The sequence below is a fragment of the Schistocerca nitens genome, chromosome 5, assembly GCF_023898315.1.
Source record: "Schistocerca nitens isolate TAMUIC-IGC-003100 chromosome 5, iqSchNite1.1, whole genome shotgun sequence".
Classification (NCBI taxonomy): Eukaryota; Metazoa; Arthropoda; class Insecta; order Orthoptera; family Acrididae; genus Schistocerca; species Schistocerca nitens.
Window position 1 is genome coordinate 821,580,927 of NC_064618.1, and position 25,070 is coordinate 821,605,996.

At 43.2% G+C, this 25,070-nt stretch overlaps 1 protein-coding gene across 2 annotated transcripts in view; it reads right to left on the reverse strand.

The window, feature by feature from the left end:
- LOC126259250 (kinesin-like protein Klp10A) overlaps positions 1-25,070 on the reverse strand; it is a 291,616-nt gene that overhangs the window by 162,604 nt on the left and 103,942 nt on the right. For both annotated transcript variants that reach the window (XM_049955875.1, XM_049955876.1), the window contains exon 2: positions 12,981-13,075. In XM_049955875.1, the coding sequence (XP_049811832.1) occupies positions 12,981-13,075 (95 nt within the window). The remainder of the gene's footprint in view (positions 1-12,980; positions 13,076-25,070) is intronic.

Consider the following 25,070-nt stretch of genomic DNA (forward strand, 5'->3'; position numbering starts at 1 on the left):
TTCAGACTTTGAAGTGCTAACTAAATACTGTCATCAGTGTAAATCAGTAGATGAAACAAGTGAAAGCCATAAAACAAATTGTGCTAAGAATTATGAGGGAACTAGTGGGGGTATGGAGGCTACTGCAGTTGTTTCTATGTTCAGACTTTCACAACAGGAGAGGTGTGTGTGTGTGTGTGTGTGTGTGTGTGTGTGTGTGTGTGTGTGTGTGTGTGTTTTACACTGAGTACTTGGGGGATGGTGATTCAAAAGCTTACAAATCGGTAGTGGAAAGCCAATCTTATGGTAATAAGCAGATTGTTAAGACAATGTGTGGGCCACGTTCAAAAACGGATGGGAACAGTGTCTCCGAAAACTTAAGAAGACGAAAGGAAAAGAGACGTTATCAGATGGAAAGACTCTAAATGGTAAAGGAAGACTTACAGACAAAAACATTGATAAACTCCAGCATTATTATGGAATGGCAATAAGAAACAATACACATGACCTACAGGTGATGAAACGGGCAGTGTGGGCTACATTCTTCCACAAATCTTCCACTGATGATACACCTATATATCGTCTTTGTCCACCTGGTGCTGATTCATGGTGCAAGCACCGCAAAGCTCAGGCAGCGGGTAGCGAGGAACAATTTAGGCACAAAAATAGCATACCATCTGCAGTGATGGAAGCTATTAAATCAATATATAGAGAATTAGCTCATCCTGACCTTTCCAAATGTCTCTAAGGTCGAACACAAAACCCGAATGAGTCTTTCAATAATGTAATTTGGACTCCCATACCAAAAAATGTCTGTAGGAGGGTGTTTGTGATGCTATGATAACGTTTAATGATGGTATAAAGGGAAGAATTGGGGTACTAGAGGAACTTGGTATCACTCCAGATGCCAACACACTGCAAGCCTTTCAGCGACTTAGGAACATGAAAGCCCAACGTACAGCAGAGGAAATGACTAAAGAAGCAAGAGGCAGGAAAAGAAGGAAGCTTCTGGGTTTGCAGGATAGTCAAGAACAGGATCCAGATAATGCTGATTATGGGCCTGGCTGTTTCTAGAAGCTGGCATGCCTCCATGTGTAAGTTAATATCAAATAAAATGTTTGAACTGGATTTGCCGGAAATGACATTATTAAAATTATTTGACCCGTTATCTCGGGTACTATTACAGATACATATCTCTAATTTTACACTATGTTACCACATAGTATACTGCAGCTACTGAACCTCCCAAAACATCTCTACCTCTAACGGTTTTTTACTTACGGAAGAAAAAGTGAACTTTTAAAAGAAAATATTGAAGAACATTTTAAAAAATCGTAACTAGCTAATTATTTCTCTGTACATTTTAATCCTGGTTCTGTAATCAGAAAAGGAGTGATACTATACATTCCAAAAATTTCAGATCTCTATCTGTCACAGGTTCTGAGATAATGGGTCATCAATACTGCAAATTTAACAATGTGGGTATAGGACGTACGTCCTGCCCTTAAGGGCTTGCTGGGAGGATTTCTCTGAAGTAGCTTCAGGCACGAAGGAAGACCGTGAAGCTCATCGTCCAGCAGTTTTTGGCTCCTTCAGCCACTGGCGAGTGTCCACTGTGGCATTTGTGTAGACCTTGGGAGAGAGGGTCCAAAGGGAACCCTTCCACACGAGAGGAGCCAAAGGACGCTGTTGCTTCTCTGGCGGGGGGGAGTAGACCAATGTCCCCTGTGTTTGGGGGTCCTTGCCCCAAAGTAGGTACTTTGGGAGCAACAGAAGATGATTTTCCCCTACCACCAAGGGGGCAGATGTTTTCTGGAGGCCCAGAGCGCCCACTGTTCGTGGCACAGTGTGGTACGACTGGTACTTGTGAAGGCGATGGTAATGTAGCTGCAGCATGTGTGGACATCAACCAAACAGGGTGTAATCTTTCAAATTTACTTTTAGCGTCTTGGTATGTCAACTGGTCCAGGGTCTTGTGCTTCAGGATTTTCTGCTCCTTTTGGAGTACTGTGCAGTCTGGCGAGCAGGGTGAGTGCTGCTCTCCGCAGCTGATACAAGTTGGAGGAGGCGCACAGGGAGTATCTGGATGCAGTGGACATCCGCAGTCTCCACACGTGGCGTTGGAAGTGCAGCGGGAAGACATGTGCCCGAACTTCCAGCACAAAGCACCGCATAGGGGGAGAACCATATGGTTTAACATCACAGCGATAAAACATCAACTTGACCTTTTCACGCAATGAATCACCCTCAAAGGCCAAGATGAAAGCACCAGTAGCAACCCTGTTGTCTTTGGGTCCCCTATACAAGCGCCAGATGAAATTAACATTCACCATTCTAGACTGGCGCGGTGCTCGTCGTCAGACTGCAAGGAGGAGGTCGCAATGAAAAATAATCCCCTGGACCAAGTTGAGGATTTTATGGGAAGTGACAAACAGGAATATCACCCAGCCGGTCACAAGCGAGTAACGCCCAGTATTGTGCTGAGGACGCTGTCTGAATCAAGACTGCACCGCTTCTAATCTTTGACAGCGCTGTCACTTCTCCGAACTTATCCTCAAGATGTTCAACAAAAAATTGAGCCTTCATACGTGGAAAGGAGTCCCCGTCCATTCTGCCACAGACTAAATACCGAGGACAATATGGCTCTCTTCTTTCTGTAGCCCTACGTTCCTCCCATGGTGTAGTGAGGGAAGGAAACCGTTCAGGGTCAAATCTGCAGCATTGTACTCCATCCTGCCCTTCTTAGAGACTGCTGGCGCCATGCGGTCACCAGCAAGAGATGACTTAGTCCGCTTCATTGTGGGTTATCCGCCCTGATGCCACCGACTCCGATCAGGGGCTCTCCCCACGGGCGCCACCAAACCACAGCAATGGCCAAATGGCCATTAAGCCATTTGGCATTGCTGGGAGTCCTGATGCCCCCAGGAAGACAGGCATCTACTCCTTGGCATGCGTGGGGAGTTTACAGCTCAGGCATCGGCAGTGCGATCGTTGTGTTGTCTGGGGGCTACCAGCAAATGGGTACATGATTGCCCCACCACAACGGACTGGCTACCGTGCTGGATATTGGGCGCAGAGAAATCCAACACTGTGTTGGGGGCGAAAGAGGACAGGAGACAACGAAGAAGATGACATACCCCAGAAAGTTTCCTCGCCCAAATAGTTCAACTGAAGGTGGAGATGGAAAGCCATGACAAGAGGTTCAGGAGATCGAATCTAAGGGCACTATAGTTAACTCGTGCACCACGTAAAGCCCCGTATGGCCTGCACTTCTGTAGAATTTTGAAAGTGGCACATCAAACCATAAAATGGGACCTGAACTTATAGGACCGAGAAGTGAGACTCCTTTTAGTCGCCTCTTGCGACAGGCAGGGATACCTCGGGCATATTCTAACCTCTGGACCCGCGGGGGGGCATTTCGAACTTCTGCGTCGCAATAGGAGGCAATTACTGGGTTTCGAAATGTGATCCTTTGAGTTGTACAGTGTATTAACTGTGGTACTAAGTCTTGCACGTGAGCTGTGAGCGCGTATTTTACCCATTTTGTATGATATTTCAACGTGAGCAGCTTTTAAATGCACTTTCACAGACTGCTGTAGTTCCGTGCAATATTTTTACCAGAGCGGATGATCGGCGCGAAAACTAATTTGTTAGTCCTGGAAAAGACGTTGGCCCCGCACTGCCGTTCACACCCGGAATTAATGTGGTCCTTTCTCTCTTCACACAAACCTCTCACAGTTGAACTCGTGAATTGTCTGTACAGGACTTCGCGACCCTTGCCAACCTAGTTCCGTTCCTCAGTGGTCCGATGAGTTCGATACACTGTCACTTCTCACCACTGCAAGTCTTCAAGCATAGGAAGTGTTCAACAAATTCAATTTAAATTCCTGTTGATTACTACAAATTAGTACTATATCTGAATGTGTGCAACATTACAATGTGCTTTCTCGAACCTTTGTCACTTTCGTGACATTTTTATTATCGTAGATAATCGTCACGAAGCAATATCAGCCATGCTGCAAATGCTTCCTCCTGCGACCAACCTCAGGTTGAAAAGCACCAGCATCTGATTGCAATCGTCCAGCATCTGTGCAGAGGAAGGAGATTCACCAAAAATCATTTTTATGAATTTATTGACAGACCGACCACTAAACTTTGAAATCGGTTTGGTAATGAATTCAAAAATGGCTCTGAGCACTATGGGACTCAACTGCTGAGGTCATTAGTCCCCTAGAACTTAGAACTAGTTAAACCTAACTAACCTAAGGACATCACAAACAACCATGCCCGAGGCAGGATTCGAACCTGCGACCGTAGCGGTCTTGCGGTTCTAGACTGCAGCGCCTTTAACCGCACGGCCACTTCGGCCGGCGGTAATGAATTCCATAAACATTGTAGATGCTTAGTGGATTTCGTTCCACTACAAAATGTTTATTACACAAGAAGTCATTAGGTCCTCTTCAGTTACAACTGTCATGCTATTAAATTAAAAATATTTAATTATAAACTCTTGAGGTGTGGAGGGAGCAGGTGGAAGGGAACGGGCGAGAGTGTACTCAAATGTTCAAATGTGTGTGAATTGCTAGTTCTAAGTTCTAGGGGGCTGATGACAGATGTTAAGTCCCATAGTGCTCAGAGCCATTTGACCACACCACCACACAACACAAAACACAACCCAAAACCAGCCACAACAACACACAAAACCCGCCCACCACAACAACACAAAACCCGCCCGCCACAACAACACAAAACCCGCCACACGCCCGAGAGCTGACTCGAGCCCCCGGCGGAAGGGGCTACGCAATCCGTGACGTGGCGCCTCTAACCATGCGACCACTCCGCGCGGCGGGTGGGAGTCTACTGATAAAGGTCATGTTACCAATCGTCCACAAAGGCCTTAATTAGCAATGTATGCACCGTGCATGCTAGAAAATTGTTCATCGTGAAATTTATAATGCACTATAACTTTTTCTGGTAAAATGAAACCACTTAGATTTTTAATTTCAAGAAACAAAATTAAATTAATCACTACATGCAATATCTTTACAGACGCACTACAAACATCTACTCAACCCAAGGATTTCATCCATAACACAGAAGTGTTAAGGAGCCAAACGCAATACTTGCGAATTAAAAATGCCGATCATTGTGGCTCTATCAGTAGCTGCAGACTATTTTGTTTGGATGCAGTGCAGAAAATGTCACATTTAAGACCGTGTCACATAGGAAACAAATTTTATTGTCTGTATAACGAACAAGAAAAAAAATGCTGTAGAATTTTAAAAACTTGTTGACAAGTTAATAATTGCACCAACTTACATTAGTACTAATTCCGTTAAGTTTTACTGAGTTCAACACTGTCAAAATTATGCAAATGGTGGTCTAAAACATTTAGAGGAAAGTATGCAGATTGCAGTACGACAACATGATACTAGAAACTGGCCCCACCCTCTGTGAAGTCTCAACATTACAGTACACATATTATGGTTATGTCGGTTTTGGGGGTTAAGGTACTAAGGAGCGAGACCATCAATCACTCGTGCGAGGGTAAATGAAATCAACATGGAGTTAGTGGAGCCGATTTGGTTCCATTGTGATAGTATCAGTAGTAAAATCGAGGCACTGACAAACCCTGAAGCCAGATATAAGAAATAAATTAAAGAGGTAAAAATATGATTTGGGCTAGTCTGCAGGTCAGGGGGAAGTGGAGAATCACCACCCCCACATCTGACTTCCACCAACTCTACGTACGGAGAGACAGTAAAAAATAATTCCTTCTTGCCGCGAGGTCTGCAACAGTGAAACTGGAAAGGCTAAGAACATAATATACACCAGTGAGACCGACAATAGTAAAACATGGTAGAGAGTTATAGGGGTGAGCAACGTCTAGTGTCCCCGGGACTCGGCATGTGACGAGAAGTGTCATCTGCACAACCGTCCCATTCCCGATCCGTTTTGGTCAGGTCGTTAAAAATGGAAACAGAAATAATTTTCCCGAAGGAAGCTTAAAAAAATTCAACTGTTCTTTTATCATTAGCTAGTATCAAGGATAAGGAGTACTTGAGGTCTTGCATTCATATTAGTGCTATATGATAGGGAAGTCCTAAGAAAGTAAAATAAGATGCAGCAGAAGAAGGGTCTAACCGCATCCAAAAGCAATTAAACCTAGTTAAGAAGTATGACCGGGGCGGATGGCTTCGCTAAGCACCCTATCCGACCTGGAGGCAGTTCAAAACATTGGATTATAATGAAGACAGTTTTCTCGGCGAAAATTAAGAACCAATTAAATTCTCCGTACTTTGTTATCCAACACCAGAAGGACAGAATCCGAAGGAAGGAAGAGCCACACGCATATAAAACTGTGGGTTTATCTGGTGTGACCGATGTGGAGGCGACAAACAACGTTTGATTCTTTTTGAGACAAACGGAAGGAGACATACTGCAGTAGTCACCTTGATAGCGCGGAGTTCATTAGAGGGTGCAGTAGCCAACCAGATGTAATTTTATCTCCCACTGAGCAGAGGCCTTAGTTGCACTCACAAATCCGCACCCGAGATCGTCAGAGCGAGGCGGGGAGTATAGCCCCCACATGAATTGCGAATGAGGGAAAGAAAACGTACCAGACAGTACGGGTAAGGTTGGGGAGAACACGGTGTAACAATAGAACGATCCATCAATAGCCTGGAGACTGCTCATTGAGTCTCTACAAATTAAAATGCGCTTGAGGGAGATTTGTTTAACGAAACGTAGGACTCTAATGACTAACAGCTTCGCCGCATGAACACCACACGTTCCTAACAACAAATAATGTTATCGACCAGCAGGAGGTGTAAGATCATGTCCCGTCCTATTCACGATTTTAGAGCCATCAGTGTAAATGACGGCAAAACCCTGACTCTCCTCAAGAACTGAGAGGAAAATACATGCCGAAAGATCATGGAGCTACAAGCTTTAGGTTCTTGGCACAGGTCAGGCCTAATTCGTGGTCTGGGTACTAACCAAGAGAAAGAGGGGATCGAGAAAACATGGAGAGCATATCTCGGCAGATGGCCTCTAGGCGCAATCCAACTAGAGAACCCACGTGTGGACGTCAAGCGGTAGAAGCGCATTGTATGCAAAACTAATTTGATAAACTGGATGATTAGGAAATTTTCATATAGCTAGAGTTGGTATTGTCATCAAGGAGACTGGACAATTAGTCTAGAAGGAACCAGTGGCCAGTCTTAGTCCACGCTGATTAAGTTCGACTGTTTCAAAGCTGAAAGTGCCGCTGCGCTACATATCTGGGAACGAAAATACACTTTGAAGGAGACGTGTGCCTGGTAAATATGGGATAGAGTAGTGGAATATGCACCCCAAAATGTGTGGGCAACAAGCAGAGAGCATGGAGCTTGTCTTTATCTGATGAATGTGGGGTGCGGCCGTGTCAGCTTTTTCTCAAAGAGGAGTCCCAAACATGGGGACTGTCCAATAACGTCTAAGTGCTCAGTACCCAAATACAGTTGTCAGAACGGATCGTGCACAATGACAGAAATGCATTACTCACGTTTTCATGGGAAAAAAAGTTATGGGAAAGGACCCAAACAGAGGCCCTTCGCTTGGTGTCTTGCAACTGGCATTCAGCCTACACTATAAATTGGGAGCCATACCAAATGCAAAAGTTATCGGTATAGTGCTAGCGGGAGCAGTGGTCCGATGGAGGTTCAAAATGGTTCAAATGGCTCTGAGCACTATGGGACTTAACTTCTGAGGTCCTCAGTCCCCTAGAACTTAGAACTACTTAAACGTAACTAACCTAAGGACATCACATCAATGCCCGAGGCAGGATTCGAACCTGGGACCGTAGCGGTTGCACGGTTCCAGACTGAAGCGCTTAGAACCGCTCGGCCACTACGTCCGGCTCCGATGGAAGTCACTAGTTCATTAATGGTGATTGAGAGTAATATACAGCACAGCGCCCAGAGAAATGCTAAGCTGAGCGGCGAATGAACTAACCCGAAACGATTGGTGGGATAAAATCTGACGAACAAAAATAGGTTGCCTCGAAAGCGCCAATCACGAACGGGAAGTAAAATGTTATGGCACCTAGCGGTGTCGTACGCCTTATGTAGCTCAAAAGACGGCAATTAAGTGTTGGCGTTTAGAGAAAGCATGTCCGATGATCGACTGTGGATCGTCCCTTCTGGAAACCTCAATGATAGGGAGACGAAACGCCCGTAATTCAAGAACTCCGCACAATCTCCAGGATACTATTTCAAGTAGTTTGCAGAGCATGTTGGTGAGTTTAATAGATAGGTAGTTCAAAATTGTTAAGGCTTTCGTGGCTAGTTGTTGACAAACTGCTTATTTGCTTTTGTCTCGGGTTCTTCGGCCGACGTTCGTCTCATGATTTTACTGACGTTTCGCCAGCACGAGTGGCTGGCATTGTCAAATCTTCACCCTCCATTGCCGGTGGTGAACTGCCGGCCGAAGCACCCGAGACAGAAGCAAATAGGCAGATCGGTAGTTGTCAAATGACGCTGGGTTTTTGCATTATTTATCAACTGGAATGGCGACCCTCACCTCATTGCGAAGAGAAACGTGGTCTAGTCAAATATGATTGAAAAGCCTGAATAGTTCTAGTCTGAGTGCCACTCAAATATCTGATTATCAATCAGGGAATGCGGCCGTGTTATGATCGAGTCAAGAACCTCAAAGCAGCTGCCTTCACTGAAAGGTGCATTATGTAACTCACGGTTACGGGGATTATAAAAAAAGGAGGCTAGCAATAACTTGTCTTTTACTCATCTGAAATTTTGGCGGGTAAGAACAGGACGCCAATGCTACCACAAAGAAGGCCGCGAAGTGTTCAGCAAGAAGTGTATCAGCAGAACAATCATGACGGAGACCCGAAATAGTTCTTTAACTTTGGTGGTCCAGTACATTTATGGGCTTAGCCCACACCAGGGACGAAGAAGAATACATTCGTAACGTGGTAGCTCAGCGCTCTGAGAATCCTTATTTGCCTTTTGCTAGTGAGCCTTTGCAGAGATGCTTAAAAGTGATCTGAGGTGTCAGACGTGGCTTTAGACCTTTCAGGAGTCTTCGACGGTCCTGAATAGCTGTCCGCTATCGTACCGGTGTACCGGCCGCAGGGGGGGGGGGGGGGGCGGGGGGCAGCAGCAGAAGGCGGCTAGCATTCCCTGCGACCCATCTGACAACCTCGGCCATACAGCCTGACAATACAGCTGACAACTGACCTTTCGAGGATCCGAATATCGCACAAGGCTATGGCTCTGAGCACTATCGGACTTCACTTCTGAGGTCATCAGTCACCTAGAACTACTTAAACCTAACCAACCTAAGGACACCACACACATCCATGCCCGAGGCAGGATTCTGACCTGCGACCGTAGCGGTCGCGCGGTTCCAGACTGTAGCGCCTAGAACCGCTCGGCCACCCCGGCCGGCGAATCTCGCACTTGGTCTGTCGGGCAATGACAAGGAAGTGCTAGGAGCACCGGAAAGTGATAACTGGCGCAAGGATCGTCCACTGACGATGAGCCACGAGATTAGGCTAAGAGATCAGAACGTCGATAGCTGCAGAGGTGCCAAGGCCGTCAGTTAAGCGGCTATGTGTACCATAATTCAGGAGAAACATATCAACAATCTAAGGGGATTTGTCAATCGTAAGGAACTTATTGGACGACGTGATATTCCCCATCGGGGTGGTGTGCATTGAAATCCTTAAGTAGGGGAGGGAGGGAGGGGGAGAGAGGGAGGGAGAGAGAGAGAGAGAGAGAGAGAGAGAGAGAGAGAGATAGAGAGAGAGAGAGAGAGAGTGAGAGAGTGAGTGAGTGAGTGTGAGTGTGTGTGTGAGTGTGTGTGTGGGGGGGGGGTGTCGGGTTTAGGTGGCCATGTCTTGGTACCTAACAAGGGAACATCCCCATTGCACCCCCCTCAGATTTTGTTATAAGTTGGCACAGTGGATAGGCCTTGAAAAACTGGACACAGATCAATCGAGAAAATAGGAAGTAGTTGTGTGGAACTACGAAAAAAATAAGCAAAATATATGAACTGAGTAGTCCATGCGCAACATAAGCAACATTAAGGATATTCTGAGCTCAGGAGCGCCGTGGTCCCGTGGTTAGCGTGAGCAGCTGCGGAAAGTGAGGTCCTTGGTTCAAGTCTTCCATCGAGTGAAAATTTTACTTTCTTTATTCTCGCAAAGTTATGATCCGTCCGTTCGTTCATTGACGTCTCTGTTCACTGTAATAAGTTTAGTGCCTGTGTTTTGCCACCGCACCGCAAAACCGTGCGATAAGTAGACGAAAGGACGTGCCTCTCCAATGGGCACCGAAAACATTTGCTCGCAAGGTCATAGGTCAACCGATTCCTCCACAGGACAACACGTCTGATATAGAATATACGACACTGGTGACGGCATGTGCGTCACCTGACAGGAATATGTTGTCGACCCATCTAACTTGTACACTTGGCGAATGGGTAAAAAGATTCTTCTACCTTCCCCGATTTAGGTTTTCTTGTGGATGTGATAATCACTCCCAAAAAAGTGAGGAAAACATAAGAGTTTGTCACATGAACTGCAACAAATGAATGCAACAGTTTCACAGTTTTCCCTGTGCTCTGTCAAAACATATGTTTTTAACGTTTTCAAATTTTTCCGTGTGTAGACCGTCAAATCCTGCAGGTGTCCAAGCAAATCTGAACATGTCCTGGAATTTTGGAGAGCGAAGTTGATTATGTGCGAGTGCCTAAACTTTTTATAATTGTCTGAAAATAAAAAGTTTTTCACCCGAGGGAGGCTTGAACCTATGACCTTTCGTTTCGCAGCTGCTCACGCTGACCACGGGACTACAGCGCTTCGGAGTTCACAGTGTCCTTGATGTTGCCTACCTTGCGCATGTACTACTCAGTTCGTAGATTTTGCTTATTTTTTTCATAGTTCCACACAACTTCTTCCTGTTTTCTCGATTGATCTGTGTTCAGTTTTTCAAGGCCTATCCACTGTGCCAACTTATAACTAAATTTGAGGGCGGTGCAATGGGGAGGTTCCCTTGTAAGTACCCCGACCAAAATGAAAATAGACATGTGAATTGGTGATCGCAGCGGTCGTTGGCACACTATCACTTCTACTGCGGTGTGAACTCAATATGGACATATGCGCGTACTACCGTACAGTCCACTCCAGACGATCACTCGACTTCAGAAGGCACAGCAACTTCGACGTGTTGGAGCATGGTCGTTACTGACATGCGTTTCCTGGAGAGCAATAAATATCGCAGAACAGGACCGGGTCCGACGAAGTAGAGACGCGAATATGAATAAGCCACAAAGCCGTAACCGACAAAACTGAAAGAGCAACTAATGAGGGAATTAATGCTATAAACACCTACAGAAGTGGAAAAAAACTATAATTGGGCACCTAACTCGGCAGGACTTCATAACTAACATTTTCGAAATAACATTCTAGGAAGAAAATTAAGGAAGTGGCTTTGAAAGTGTATACTGTAACGTGTAATCCGTGGAATAAACTGCAGCACTTGCACCCCAGTGGTACAAAAAGTGAGAGGAAAGGACGGTCCTGTCAACAGTGAACGGCTTTTAGTAGGTGGCACATTGGTGCAATAAAAGCAGACGTCTGTTTTGAGTGAGTCACCAGATAATCTGTGAAACATTTCAAAGTTGCAACACACCATTCTAAATTTCAGTACACTAGCCCAAAAACCAACTGCAGTCGCAAAATCAGCAGCCGTAATTGAAGACATGATGATATCGCTCATTGTACACATTTGGGGAATAATGCTTCTCTATCGTCTCTAGTTCCACCAATGACTACAATATCAGTATCTGGCACTATGTCATACAAAACAGGACAAAATATCGGGAGCTATTTTTCCCCATTAATCTGCATTGTTTCGGACCATTTATCGGCCATTTATTACCATGCACGATCTTTTGCATATCATTGGCATCGCAAGACTGGCACCATACAAATTGCAGAAATAGCTACAGAACAGGACGAAGAACTATCCCAAAGTTAAGTGAAACTTTATTTCATCACACATATCTTATGCACTAATAAGAGTTCTGTCATCGAATTTTTAAAGATTAACCGCCACAATATTTAACCCCATCGTGGTAAAGAAAAACAATTCAGCTGTCGTAAAAACCATCCTATTTACTATACTCGTTCGCCGAATAATGACTATGTCGGTGTCTTTCTCAGATGGACGAAAGCGGTTTCAGCTGGTACCAGTACAGGGTGCCACAGAAGGAATGGTCAATATTCAGATATCTGACAGGAATGATCATTCGGATCAAGAAAGTCTATTAAACATGGGCTCTAAAATTCATAACTCAATATCTACGAGCACTTCACCTTCGATACTGTGAAACAAATCTCTTCTACTGAACGCTCTTTGCTTTCCACACTTAAGACGTACTATTGACGAAAAACAAGAAAGAATTGTCCTGCAATCACAGATTCTAAAATGCACAATTTAAGAGCAACGAGCACTTGTTAACAGAGATTTGTTAAAGAGTAGAGAGAATGAAAAATTGCTCACAGCTCTTAAAGTATGCATTTTGGAGCTCATGTTAACTGGGCGTATTTTGTTTTGGTCTATATTAACGCTTCTCAAAATACGGAAAGCGGAGAGTTTGCAGCAGAAGAGATTTGTTTCACATTACCTAAGGTTAAGTAATCATAGCTCTTTAGGTATGCATTGTAAAGCCCACGTTTACTAGACTTTTTGCTTCATGTGACTTTGTGAGATGCTAGTTTAACGTACTATATCTTCTGCCAAGCTTTTAACTGTCTGCAGTTTACCACTAATACATAAAGAAGACACTGGAAGCAAAAATGTCTGTTAAGCGACAAGCTTATTTGTTGCGGGGATAACAATGAAACAGGTAAGTGGCTTCATGAAATGCAATCAATTCATGTGAGGTAAAACTGGTTTAGTACGCATTTGGTTGAACTATTGATACAAACTTACCTCTTTGCCCTTCGTCTCTCCTCTCTCTATCCATTCTACCGTCACACTACGAGTTTGGAGATTTACCCCGGAAACTACAGCGGCGTGTACACGCCCTGAAACAGAGAGAAAAACATATTTAAAGTAATGCAGCCTTCAGCTGTTCGTTAGCAAAGAACTACTGTCATGTCTAGAACTGCAAGCATTTATTTCTCCCCGTCCCTCTCCTCACAACGGACGGACCACAAGAACTTCGTTTCGTTCCACAGTTAAGGCCTCAGGTATTACCCAAGCTGTTCAGAACTATTGAGACTCGCTCTCTGCGGGCAATATAACTGCTGTGGACCTGTGTTTCGTGCACTGCACGGTGTGGTAAGGGACCAAAGGGGACCACATATTACATAATGATCCGCCCAAATATGAACGCCTTAGTAAGGTAGTGAGCTGTTTTAGCGACTAGCTAGCTGAGGAGAAGAGGGACTGACCGTCGGTCACCTCTGGACGCCGTCTGCGACCGTTCTGGGCGGAGAGGCACTTGCAGCACTTGTCGAGCAGGCCCATCGCAGCACGCACCCGACTCGGCGGCATCAGCAGCAGCGGCCAGTGGTGCGTCTCGGCGCCATCGCACTGCTTTCCAAGTCTCTCTCGGGCTAGCGGGGAACGCGTACGTTGCCGCCACACGAGCGATCGAAGGACTGAAGCGGTGTGTCCACAAGCGCAGGTGAACCGGAAGCGCTGTATTTCTAACGCTGAGCACCCGATCGAAGTAATCAATGTGTGTACTCTACATGCTGACAGTAAATTCGCTGCTTTATTGTCGCACGGAAAGAGACTGAATGAATTCGTGATGAAAGACTTCATTTGTCTTTGTTACAAGATTAGGGGAATAAATTGTGTACAGACTCTTCACAATTTGACATGTGTTAATAACGGCGCCGTGTCATTCCGTACCACGGATTCGAGCAGCAGCTTCTACCAAAATAGATTACATTGCGACGAAAGTGCCGTAGCAAGACGGCAGTGTACAGCTGCTAACCACAATTACGCTCTCACCCCAGCGAAATTTTAAAATACTTCTTACGCGAACCACTAGGTTGCCTCGCTAAAAGACAGAAGGTCCTAATCTCTAGTACAAGTTACAATGTACACTATGACAACAGCACCGAAGCCTAAACAAAAAAAACTAAGCACAGGTTTGCTGGAGATCGTCACATTTTTTGGCAGAAACGGAAGTCGCAATATTCGTATTTCCGAGCTACTGCCACAGCAAATGCAGAAACAGACACGGAGGCAGACATGAAAACGAAGACGAGAAGGTGCGCACGGCGGTGCACGGCACGGCAGTCGGTACGCGACCTCGGCCCGCTATCGACTGGCGTGCGAGCCGCCTGCACCGACGCTGCAGTCTTGTCCGCTACTTCTGCCGGCACGCGAACACCCGCGTCGTCTGCCGACCGAGCTGGGCGACTCGCAAATTACCTGCCCGAGATATGCCTTCGCCGCCCGTGTTTCCTCAGTAACCCTAATACAGTACTGGAAAGAAACTTATGACATCACAATAAAACGTAACGCGCTGCAGTCTTAGTGCGCATCTCCCATCGAGCGTCTTTAAACGATAAGTGATGATAAAAGTCATGTTGGGCGTTGCTTTGATCGAATTATTACATTTTGCTTAACTCACCAAATCACTTTTTACACTCTGTAAACTTTGTCAGTAAGAAGTTTTTTAACAATCTGCTCCGTCTGGCATACGTTTAGCGTGAACACCACCTGTGAAATCGAATATTATACAGGCTATCACTAGCGGCTGCTTTCCATCGTCAAGCAGTAGACCAAATTGTAGATTTATATAAATTCTGGTATATTTGTGTCAAAATAACATTTATCATTAACGGAAGTGTTTTAAGACGGGGTAATTATCTTCCGAGTTAAAGGTTTGATTTCTCACACATTATGAAATATTTAAACACAGTGTCACACCATTCGTAATCCAATTCAAAGGATTGCTAATTGAAATTAGGTGATTCAATTTTTAAGACTACCACTTAAACCACAAGTCTTCAAGCTGTACGGCCCACAAAAGTAACATAACAGGTCATTGCAGGAAGCCGTTCTACTCAACAAATCGCTTTTGGCTGAGCAGTTCTTCAGCTGGGGGAACAAGACCCGCTCTTACTGCTCTTATGTGCCTGTACTGCACATGCACCCTACTGCTGTTAGCTGCATACTAAATTATGTCCAGCAACTAGCTGTGAAAGCGTCGTCGTTGGATGCCAGAAAATTTCTTTCGTTAGTTATGAACGATATAGAATGTTAATGTTCTAACCGAATAAACTTAGCTCCCTATTAATTTGCTATCTCTGTTTTCTTATATCCGCTAATCCGGGAAGATTCGTGACAAAATGAGTTTACGACCTGACGCGACAATCACGCGCCTTGCACCGTTCTGTAACTTGCTTTTATGCTGCCCAGAAAACAAATTTTATCAAAGATGACTGTACACAGCACCGAAAGGAGGAGATGCAGAGGTTAACGATTTGCCGAAACAGGTCACTGGAGAGAGAAGAAAGTAACTACACAATTATGTAGAGCAAATTCGTTCGCGCCCTCAGCATTTAACTGAAGTTATTCAGAGATAATACACAGAATTCGGTAGGCGTTTAGAGCTTCGTTCTTCGACGGTAAGAGTCCGATATTTTGCGTCCTTACCATTTCTCCTGGTTCTTGACACAAACTTGTGTAACGAAGACATTAAATAGGAGTTTACAGTATTTCGCAAGGTATGTTGTACTTGTTTCGATGCTTTAGGACCGTTCGTTAATATGTTTTCGTTAACTGTTTTTGGACTAATTTTCATCGTTTATGGCCGTGCATAATTGCCACTTTATCCTCCTGGCTAAGTGGTATATGTAACTGCACTTCCGAAAGTCAATTCCTGGGAAATAAAATACTGAGTTACCATTTATATAATGATTACGTACATTACTAGAAATTATTAGTACATTTTTTAGAAACTTACAAAATTTTTCGCCACAAGGAAAAATATTATTTGAACACTTAATGTTGTGAAGGACTGTACTAACGTACTAGTCTTCTTTTGGCTCGTTTAAGGGTTTGTAGAAATCAGGTCGACGTAATTAGGAACGATCCGTCCAGTTTTATGGCTCTTCCTATTGCGAAAGTGCAAGTGCTATCTACGGAAACGTCTCAGATTGCTTAAGTTCCTACATCCTATTCCGAAACAAGCACATCTGTTACTCCACCTTAAGTTTTATCTTTATCAGCATCTGAAGACAGGTTAGAATACGTACTCTCACGACGACGCCAACGTCTTACAACAAGAATTGCTTTAAGAGAGCGAATGTGGCTCGCTAAGTCTCTTATTACACAAATTTTATATTATACGTGAATTAAGGAGGATGATAATGCGAGAGTTCAATTTACGAGCATTGACCCTCTGCTCGTACGGTACTGTTCCAATAAATAGTTGACGGAATAGTAGCATACTGGAAAAGAAAGGAAATGTGCTTAGAATAACGTTTGTCGACGTCGAAATCTTTATAGACGCAGCAATAGTATAAATTGGACGAGGGCAATCTCCTTTCAAGATCTATAGCGGTATTATATTTCCACCTTTTACTTCATGGCTACTCCGCAATTCGCAATTAAGTGCCTGGCTAACAGATCATCGAACCACCTCCAAGCTCTTTCTCAACAGTTCCACTCTAACGGCGCGCGCGAAAAACTAACACTTAAATCTTTTCGTACGAGCTCTTATTTCTCTTATTTTACTGCAATGATCACTTCTCCCTATGTAGGTGGATGCCAACACAAAATTTTCACACTCTGAGGATAAAGTTGGTGATCGAAATTTCATGAGAAGTTCCTGCCGCAGCGAAAAATGGCTTTGTTTTATTTACTGCCACACCAATTCATGTACCACACCCGTGGCACTCTGTCCCTCATTTCACTATACTACGTGCTGTCTTTCTTTGAACTTTGTCCTCTGTCAGTCCCATCTGATGCGGATCCCACGCCGCACAATACTCCAGAAGAAAGCGGACAAGCTTGGTGTAAGCAGTCTCGTTAGTAGATAAGTTGCATTTTCCACGTATTCTGTCAGTAAATCGCAGCCTTTGTTTTGATTGTTCACTCGCATCGTCATTGTGATCATTCCAATTTAAGTCATTCGTATTTGCAATCTCTAAGAATTTAGTTGAGTTTACAGCCTAATTTAGCGGATTCATTTTAGTACTCATGCAGATTAATTCACACTTCTCATTATTTAGAGTATATTGCCAGTTTTTGCACCATACGGATATCTAGCAAGCAAGAAGACCCGGCTTAGAGTCCCGGCCGCAAAAGAAATTTTAATTCTTTTCTTCTGCTTCAATCATTGTCTTATCTAAATCATTTTGCACATCGTTTTGATCGTCGGATGATTTAACAAGACAGCAAATGACGGCATCATCTGAAAACTATCAAAGAGCGCTACTTTGTCTCTTAAATCGTTTATGTAGATCCAGAACAGCAGAAAACCTTTTACACTTTCTTAGAGAACGCCAGATACTACTACTACTATATTCGACGGCTTCCCGTCTATTACTACGAACTGTGACCTTTCTGACAGGAAATCACGAATCCAGTCGCACAACTGAGGCTATACTCCGTAGGCACGCAGTCTGGTTGGAAGACGCTTGTGAGGAACGGTGTCCAAAGCCTTATGGAAATCTAAAAACGTGGAATCAATTTGACATCCCCTGTTGATAGCACTCATTTCATTAATATAAAGAGCTAGTTGTTTCACAAGAACGGTATTTTCTGAATCTGTGCTGACTATGTGTCAATATATCTTTTTCTTCGGCGTATTTCATAATGTTCGAATACAATATAGGTTCCAAAACCCTACTCTAATTCGACGTTAGTGACATGGGCCCGTAATTTAGTGGATTACTCCTATTTTCCTTTCTGTGTATTGGTGTGATTTGAGCAATTCTCCATTCTTTAGGTACGGATCTTGTTGTAAGCGAGCAGCTGTATATAATTTCTAAATGTGGAGCTACTGTATCAGCATACTCAGAAAAACTTGACTGGTATACAATCTGGACCACAGGCCTTGCCTTTATTAAGTGATTTAAGCTGCTTTGCTACACCGAGGATATCTGCTATGTTTCTTGTCTTCGCAGTTCTTGATTGGAATTCCGGAATATTTACTTCGTCTTCTTTGACGAAGGAGTTTCGGAAAACCGTGTTTAATATCTCTGCGTTAGTGGCACTGTCATCAGTGACTTCACCGTTGTTATCGCACAGTGAAGGTATTGATTGCGTCTTGCCACTGGTGTACTTTATGTATGACCAGAATCTCTGTTTCCTGCCATATTTCGAGGCAGAGTTTAGTCCTGGAAACTATTAAAACGACCTCGCACTGTAGTTCGTGCTTTATTTCGAGCTGCAGTAAAACTTCGTCAATCTTTAAGATTTTGCGTTCTTATAAATTTGGCATGTTTTTCTCGTTGCTACTGCAACAGTGTTCTGATACGTTTTGTGCGCCAAGGTCAGTACCCTCTCTTATTAACTATACGTCTTTTAATAGCCGTCGATAGTGTTTCTCTGAATCTAAACCACATCTGGTCTACGCTTACATCGTCAGATCGGAAGGCCACGTTAGACTTATTTCATTAAACACACAGAATTTATAAGTAGAGCTATTACGGAAGCCTAGGAAGTACAACGAAGGATACGTTACGAAAGGACCATCTCAGGTTGGGTCAATTTCAGGACGGGTCAACAACTTTCAAGGGAAACTCCTAAGAGACACACAAGAACGAAATTTCTACAGCAATCAAATGTCTAAACGCGCTAGAGAATTTTCGATAGTTTCATCACCTCGCTTCCGTGCAGAACTATCTGTACATAATTGCTAATTGTTTTTAAAACAAAGTTGAACTACGAGTAAGTTAGCGGTAAGTTAAAAAACACTGCTTGCAGCCGATGTCGAAAGGGGAAACGCGAGGAGGGCGAAAGAGCTCCGGTCGCACGGGTATCAGTGTCGGGACCGCTGGTTCGGCCTTCGGCCGATAGGTTGACTGGGAAGTTGACACTGCTTCTGTAAGCCAATACGCAGGTTGAGCGAAACTCGGAATGCACTGACCATTGTACCACGGAAAAGTATCTGGAGAATGAATATTTCTGACGAATTTTTCGCTTTTGCTGCATACGATCGAGATACACTGAGGTAACGTAACGGAATCCAGTAACCATTTTTACTGAAGTTTAATTTTGTACGTATAAGTAGTAATCGATTGATTCTGTGACAATACGTGTGATGTATGTTTCCTTTTCTTAGCGTATATTTGACTCGTTACTGACATTTATAAGTATTAGCTTTCTTATTGAGTTCCTCATAAATGGAGCATTGTCTCCCACGGGGTTATGAAGGTCCAGTATTTTCCACCATTTGAAGTGTATGGGTAGATCCATTCAGTAGTTAGCGGGTTGTAGGGAAACTGCGGATAGCGCAAAGAACTTATATTGCTAGTGTATCAAGTCTTTTACCCATAAACATTTATGGTTGTAATGTTGCTCTTAAGAATATTTTATCAGCCTGTTTATACCTTATCGCTACGAGTATTGTGAGTACCTTGTGGACGGTAGAACTAACGAATCCATGCGCCTCTCTTCTAAAGCAGTTCAATTATTCCTAATTTCATACTGCTAAGTACCTATTACTCCGAGACTAGTCAAATATAGAAGGTATAGACACGTTTCCCGGGCTGAATCTATCGAATTAGAAACTATATAGCCCTCCAAGTCATTAGGTAGGTTCGGCTAAGATTTTCTTCGGCGTTCGCTGATCTTTGCTGAAAGTGTGGTATCTTATCAGTTCCTATGACTAAAATGGTAACGAAGAATGTACTACCGACTCTCCGCAGTTAAGTTACTGATTATGTTTCTTGAGACGGCATACTTCACTTTTTTTGCTAAAACTTAACGAGTAGTAAGTACACCGTACTACATTGGACAACGATTGACTAGAACAGGAGAAAGGCATACAGTAGAAGACGAGTAGGTACCTTTAAGAGATGAAATAGTTAAGGCAGCGCTGGATCAAATAGGTAAGAAGACAACGTCTAGTAGAAATCCTTGGAAAACACAAGATATGTTAAATTTAACTGATGAAAAGAGAAAATATAAAAATGCAGTAAATGAAGGCGAAAGGGACTACAAACTTCTAGAAAATGAGATCGACAGGAAGTGCAAAATGGCTAAGCGGGGACGGCTAGAGGACAAGGATGTAGAAGCATATATAATTAGGGGTACGACAGATACCTAGTATAGCAAAATTAGAGAGACCTTTGCTGAACAGAGAAGCACCTGTAAGGATATCAAGAGCTAATAGGGAAAACCAGTCCTAAGCAAAAAAGGTAAAGCAGAACGGTGGAAGTAGTAATAGAGGGTCTATCCAAGGAAGATATACTTCAGGGCAATATTATGAAAATGGAAGCCTATGAAGATGAGAGGGGAGATATGGTACTGAGTTTCAAAGAAACATGTGTGAAAATTACCGAACTATTAGTTTAACAAGACGTGGTCGCAAAATGCTAACACTAATTCTTTACAGAAGAGAAAAACTGGTACAAGGCGACCTCGGGAAAGATCAGTTTGGATTCTGGAGAAATTTAGTAACATGCGAGGCAATACTGGCCCTAGGACTTGTCTTAAAAGATAGGTTAAGAAAAGGCAAATCTACATCGTTACCATTTGCAGACTCAGAAAACTTTTGACAATGTTGACTGGAATAATATCTCCAAAATTCTTAAGGTAGCAAGGGTAAAATACAGAGAACGACATGCTAATTACAACTTTTACAACTGCCGTCTGGTTTTTGAACGAGTCGAGGGGCATGAGAGGGAGGCAATAGTTGAAAAGAGAGGAGTGACACAGTTGTATCCTATCTCGACACACACTGAACAAGGAAAAACAAAATAAAAAAAAAACTGGGAGAAGAAATAACTTTGAGGTTTGATGATAAAACATTGTAACTGTCAGACAGCAAAGGACTTGGAAGAGCAGTTTAATGGACTAGACAATGGGTAGTGTCCTGAAAGGAGGACATAAGATGAACAACAAAAGCAAAACAAGGATAATGCAATGTAGTCGGCTTAAATCAGGTGATGCTAAGGGAAAGAGATTAGGGAACGAGGCTCTTAAAGTAATAGACGAATTTTGCTATTTTTGCTCACGAAAGCCGAAGTAGAGAGGATATAAAATGTTGACTGGAAATGGCAAGAAAAGCTTTAATGAAGGAGTGAAATACAGATTTAAGAGTTAGGAAGTCTTTTCTGAAGATATTTTTCTTGAATGTAGCTTTGTATGGAAGTGCAACATGGGGGATAAACAATTTAGACAAAATGAGAACAGAAGCTTTCGAAATGTGGTGCCACAGAAGAATGCGAAGATTAGATGCATCGATCACGTATTGTATGGAACTGGGGACCTAGAAACGACGGAGAGGCTTTCGTCCCCTCCGTAGCCCTCAATGATTCACACCACCACAACAGGCTAGGTTACAGCACACCGAATCCAGGGTTATTGTGCAGTTCGGCCCCCAGTGGACCCTCCCCGGGAACGTCTCACAGCAGGTGAGTGTAACCCCAATGTTTTCGTGGTATATTAATTATGGTGTGCGCGTACATGGACAAAGTGTTTGTGCAGCAATCCCCGACACAGTGTAACTGAGGCGGAATAAGGGTAACCGCACCATTCGCCGAGGAAGTTTGAAAACCGTCTTAACAACCATCCACAGACTAGTCGGCACACCGGACCTCGACACTAATCCGCCGGACGGATTCATGCCGGGGACCGGCACGCCTTCTCGTTCGGAAAGCAGTGCGTTAGACCGAGCGGCTAACCGGGCGGGCTCCGCTCCTGTAACTAATGAGAAAGTACTAAACAGAATTAGGAAGACACAAGATTTGTGGCACAACTCACCAAAAGTAAGGATCGGCTGATAGGGGACATTTAGGCATAAAGCAATCACCAGTTTACTATTGGAGGGAAGTGTGGGCGATAAAAATCGTAAAGGGAGACAGAGAGATGAATATAGTATTCGGATATTAAGAGGCTCGCACAGGACAGCGTTGCATGGAGAGTTGCATTAAACCAGTCTTCCGACTGAAGACAACAATAACACCAACAAACACTGTCCTAAACCTATCTGAGCCTATCAGCGCCATTAGCTTACGATGATACTGAAACAAATAGAATGCAATATATAAACCAAAATTGGTACTGTCGAGAACTTTGGAAACTGTGTTTAGTAAATAAGTCGCTGCATAATATTGTTATTTTCAGTTCTAAGCTGGACGCTACAACAATTAAGTGCGAAGCAGATCTAAGATTACAGATTTTTTTTGTTGAAAGAAATGCTGTATTTTGAAAGTTATGTTGACACTAGCGCTGTAATTAACTGATGCACTTACGTACAACAACCCTCCGCCCTCCCTCCCTTTTTACACATGGTGTATACGCGGACAAGGAAAAAATTCCTGGATTTTTCCGTGTTAAAAATACACCTCTCGGGTGAAAATACTTTTTCCGTGTTAAGTGACAGTATATTTTCTCTCAGAACTGTAAAACTTATCAATCCTTTGAATGGTTATGGTTTTATACATGGGCGTACAACTTCCTGGCACTTTAGAAAACGAAACTCTGGGGGGTGGGGGGGACAGTTTTGGAACGGTCTCTGATGTGCAGCAACGTGTACGCTTCACATTTTCGTATTACGAAAGTATAAATTCGAATTCCACCAAACAACGAATGTTACTTTCCGAAGCATTGAAATCGAGATTGCGATGCGCTTTAGTAAGCCAGTCGTACCTCATGTCACGTGATCTCTCCAGCCGATGACAGCGGATATTCAGAGCCTATGACACGTGATGTAGTCAGCCAATAGGTAGATCACTTAAGTAGCGCGAACACACAAACAGGAAAAGTTAATGGTTTAAATTAATATGCATAGAGATGCTACAAAAAAAAAAAAAAAATCAAAGATTTCACGTATAATATTGGTCTCTAAGGTCAATACGCTGCAAGAGAACCTAAGCTTTCACATATAATATTGGTCTTTTATGTGCTTATTACACTTTAAGATAAATCACACAAACGTGCCAGTAAAATTTTTAATAACGACATAAATGTCTGATCTCTGCTCGAAATTCTAAATGGCTCGTCATCAAAGAGTTGATTTTTTTTTGTTTTTTTTTTAATCAGAGTCAAACGCTCTGTGATTTAAGAAATTCATCGTACATTCTCGCACGTAATTCAACTTGCGCAAAAGGGAATTTACCTTGAAAATAATGCTTTTCAAACCACCATTCGCAGTATTTTCCCGCGACCTGTTGGAAATAGGTTCGTTTCAGCAGTTGCCAGAGAGCGCCAGATAAAAGGGGCCACCGCACTTGCGCAGCTACGATGACGTAGGAAGCCCGTTTCTTTGTACGTGTAAAACATTGAAAGATCTTGCACTACGTCACAAAAGAAACAAGACATCATCATAGGATACTCCAAGAGCATCGGAATTTCGTGAACAATGCTAAAATGTGCACATTTAAAGTGCACAGTCGCATGTCCAATTTTCCAATGTAGTAGTCCTCGACCTGATATTAAGCTCGTTCTCCCCCCCCCCTCCCCCCCTCCCTCTCTCGAGCGTTTGAGATAGGACGTCAAAACTTGAAAAATCGAATTTTCAAAAATATGTTCATTTCGTAACGCACATCTTTCTGAAGAGTCTGATACACAAAACGTGTGTTCGAAGAAACGTAAGACATGTTATTTGGTCTTAAGTGTGCCAAAGTGCAGTGCCATTCCTCTTCACACAGCATTCTTGTAATGTCTGTATTTCGCTCTGTGGAATTGAAACGTGTGTATTTTGTAATGGATGCCATCAAACTACGTTCAGGATAGTGGAAATTGAAATGCCCTGGGGTGTCTCTCCCTGCTCCCAGTCGGCTGCCCTGACATCCTGCCCCTCTCTTTAAAAAAATACTGGACGGGATTATCTGTAATCCGGAGAACAATAACTCTTCAGAAAATTTGCACTTTTTATTGCCTGTTAGCTAGTAACTTGCTGTTTTGCGTGACATAAAATTAGATATAGGATACATAAAACCAGTAAAGACAAGATACAAGCAAGACAGTACACATTGCTTCAATCCTTAAGTCCTAGCATTTTTTCCCTCTCTAATCTTGCTACAGCTTTACATGGCGTGCTTTACTTTCTGCGAAAGGGTCTATTACTTCATCAAAGTTCGTCAAACGTTTTGCTACACGAAAGATGGAAATGTTCTCTAATACTGAGAAGCTGTTGGTACAGGTAGTACCCAAGACCGGTGTGGTTTCTCGATCTGATGACGTCTATTTTGTCACCGTCTGGTAGATAATTAGGCCTTTCTAATATTGCAGCAATTTTAACACACAAAATAAACGAGACTGTTTTGGCACAAATGGTCATTTTTATAAAGCGACAGAATATAATTCACGAAATACCAATATCACATGCCTATTAGGCCTACTACAGCAAACAGCTTTATGTTAGGAAATAGTTTCACATTTCATTGGTACGCTCCAGTTTCTCAAGCATGAGATCGAAAGGTAACAGTACGAAATTTTTGTATAGATTTGGAATCGTCATTTTCTTCCATAATTTGTGTGATGTCCCCGGCTTCTTCTCCTTCCTCTTTCTAATAAACAATCTTGTCATCAGTAATTCTGTAACTATTCTTGCGATTATCAAAACTTATTCGCCGATTAGCTTCATTAACCCTGCCAGAATCACCGGTTTGTTTATCCCGCGATTATTCTCCGGTTAGGTGCTGTTACATGTTCGTGCAACGCGATTTTCCGCGCTACTTCCAGAACAGAACTTTAAGCGGCTGCTAGCCGGGGACTGTAAAACTGGCCCTTACTAGTGTAGCGAACTGACCAAAAATTCTGTCAAAATTTCGTTTTCTTCGACACACGGAGAACATAATACGTAATCTTTCTTACCTGTTATTCCTGTTAGTCCTTTATTTCCACTCTGGTAGTCTGAATCTATGGATTTCGCAAGTA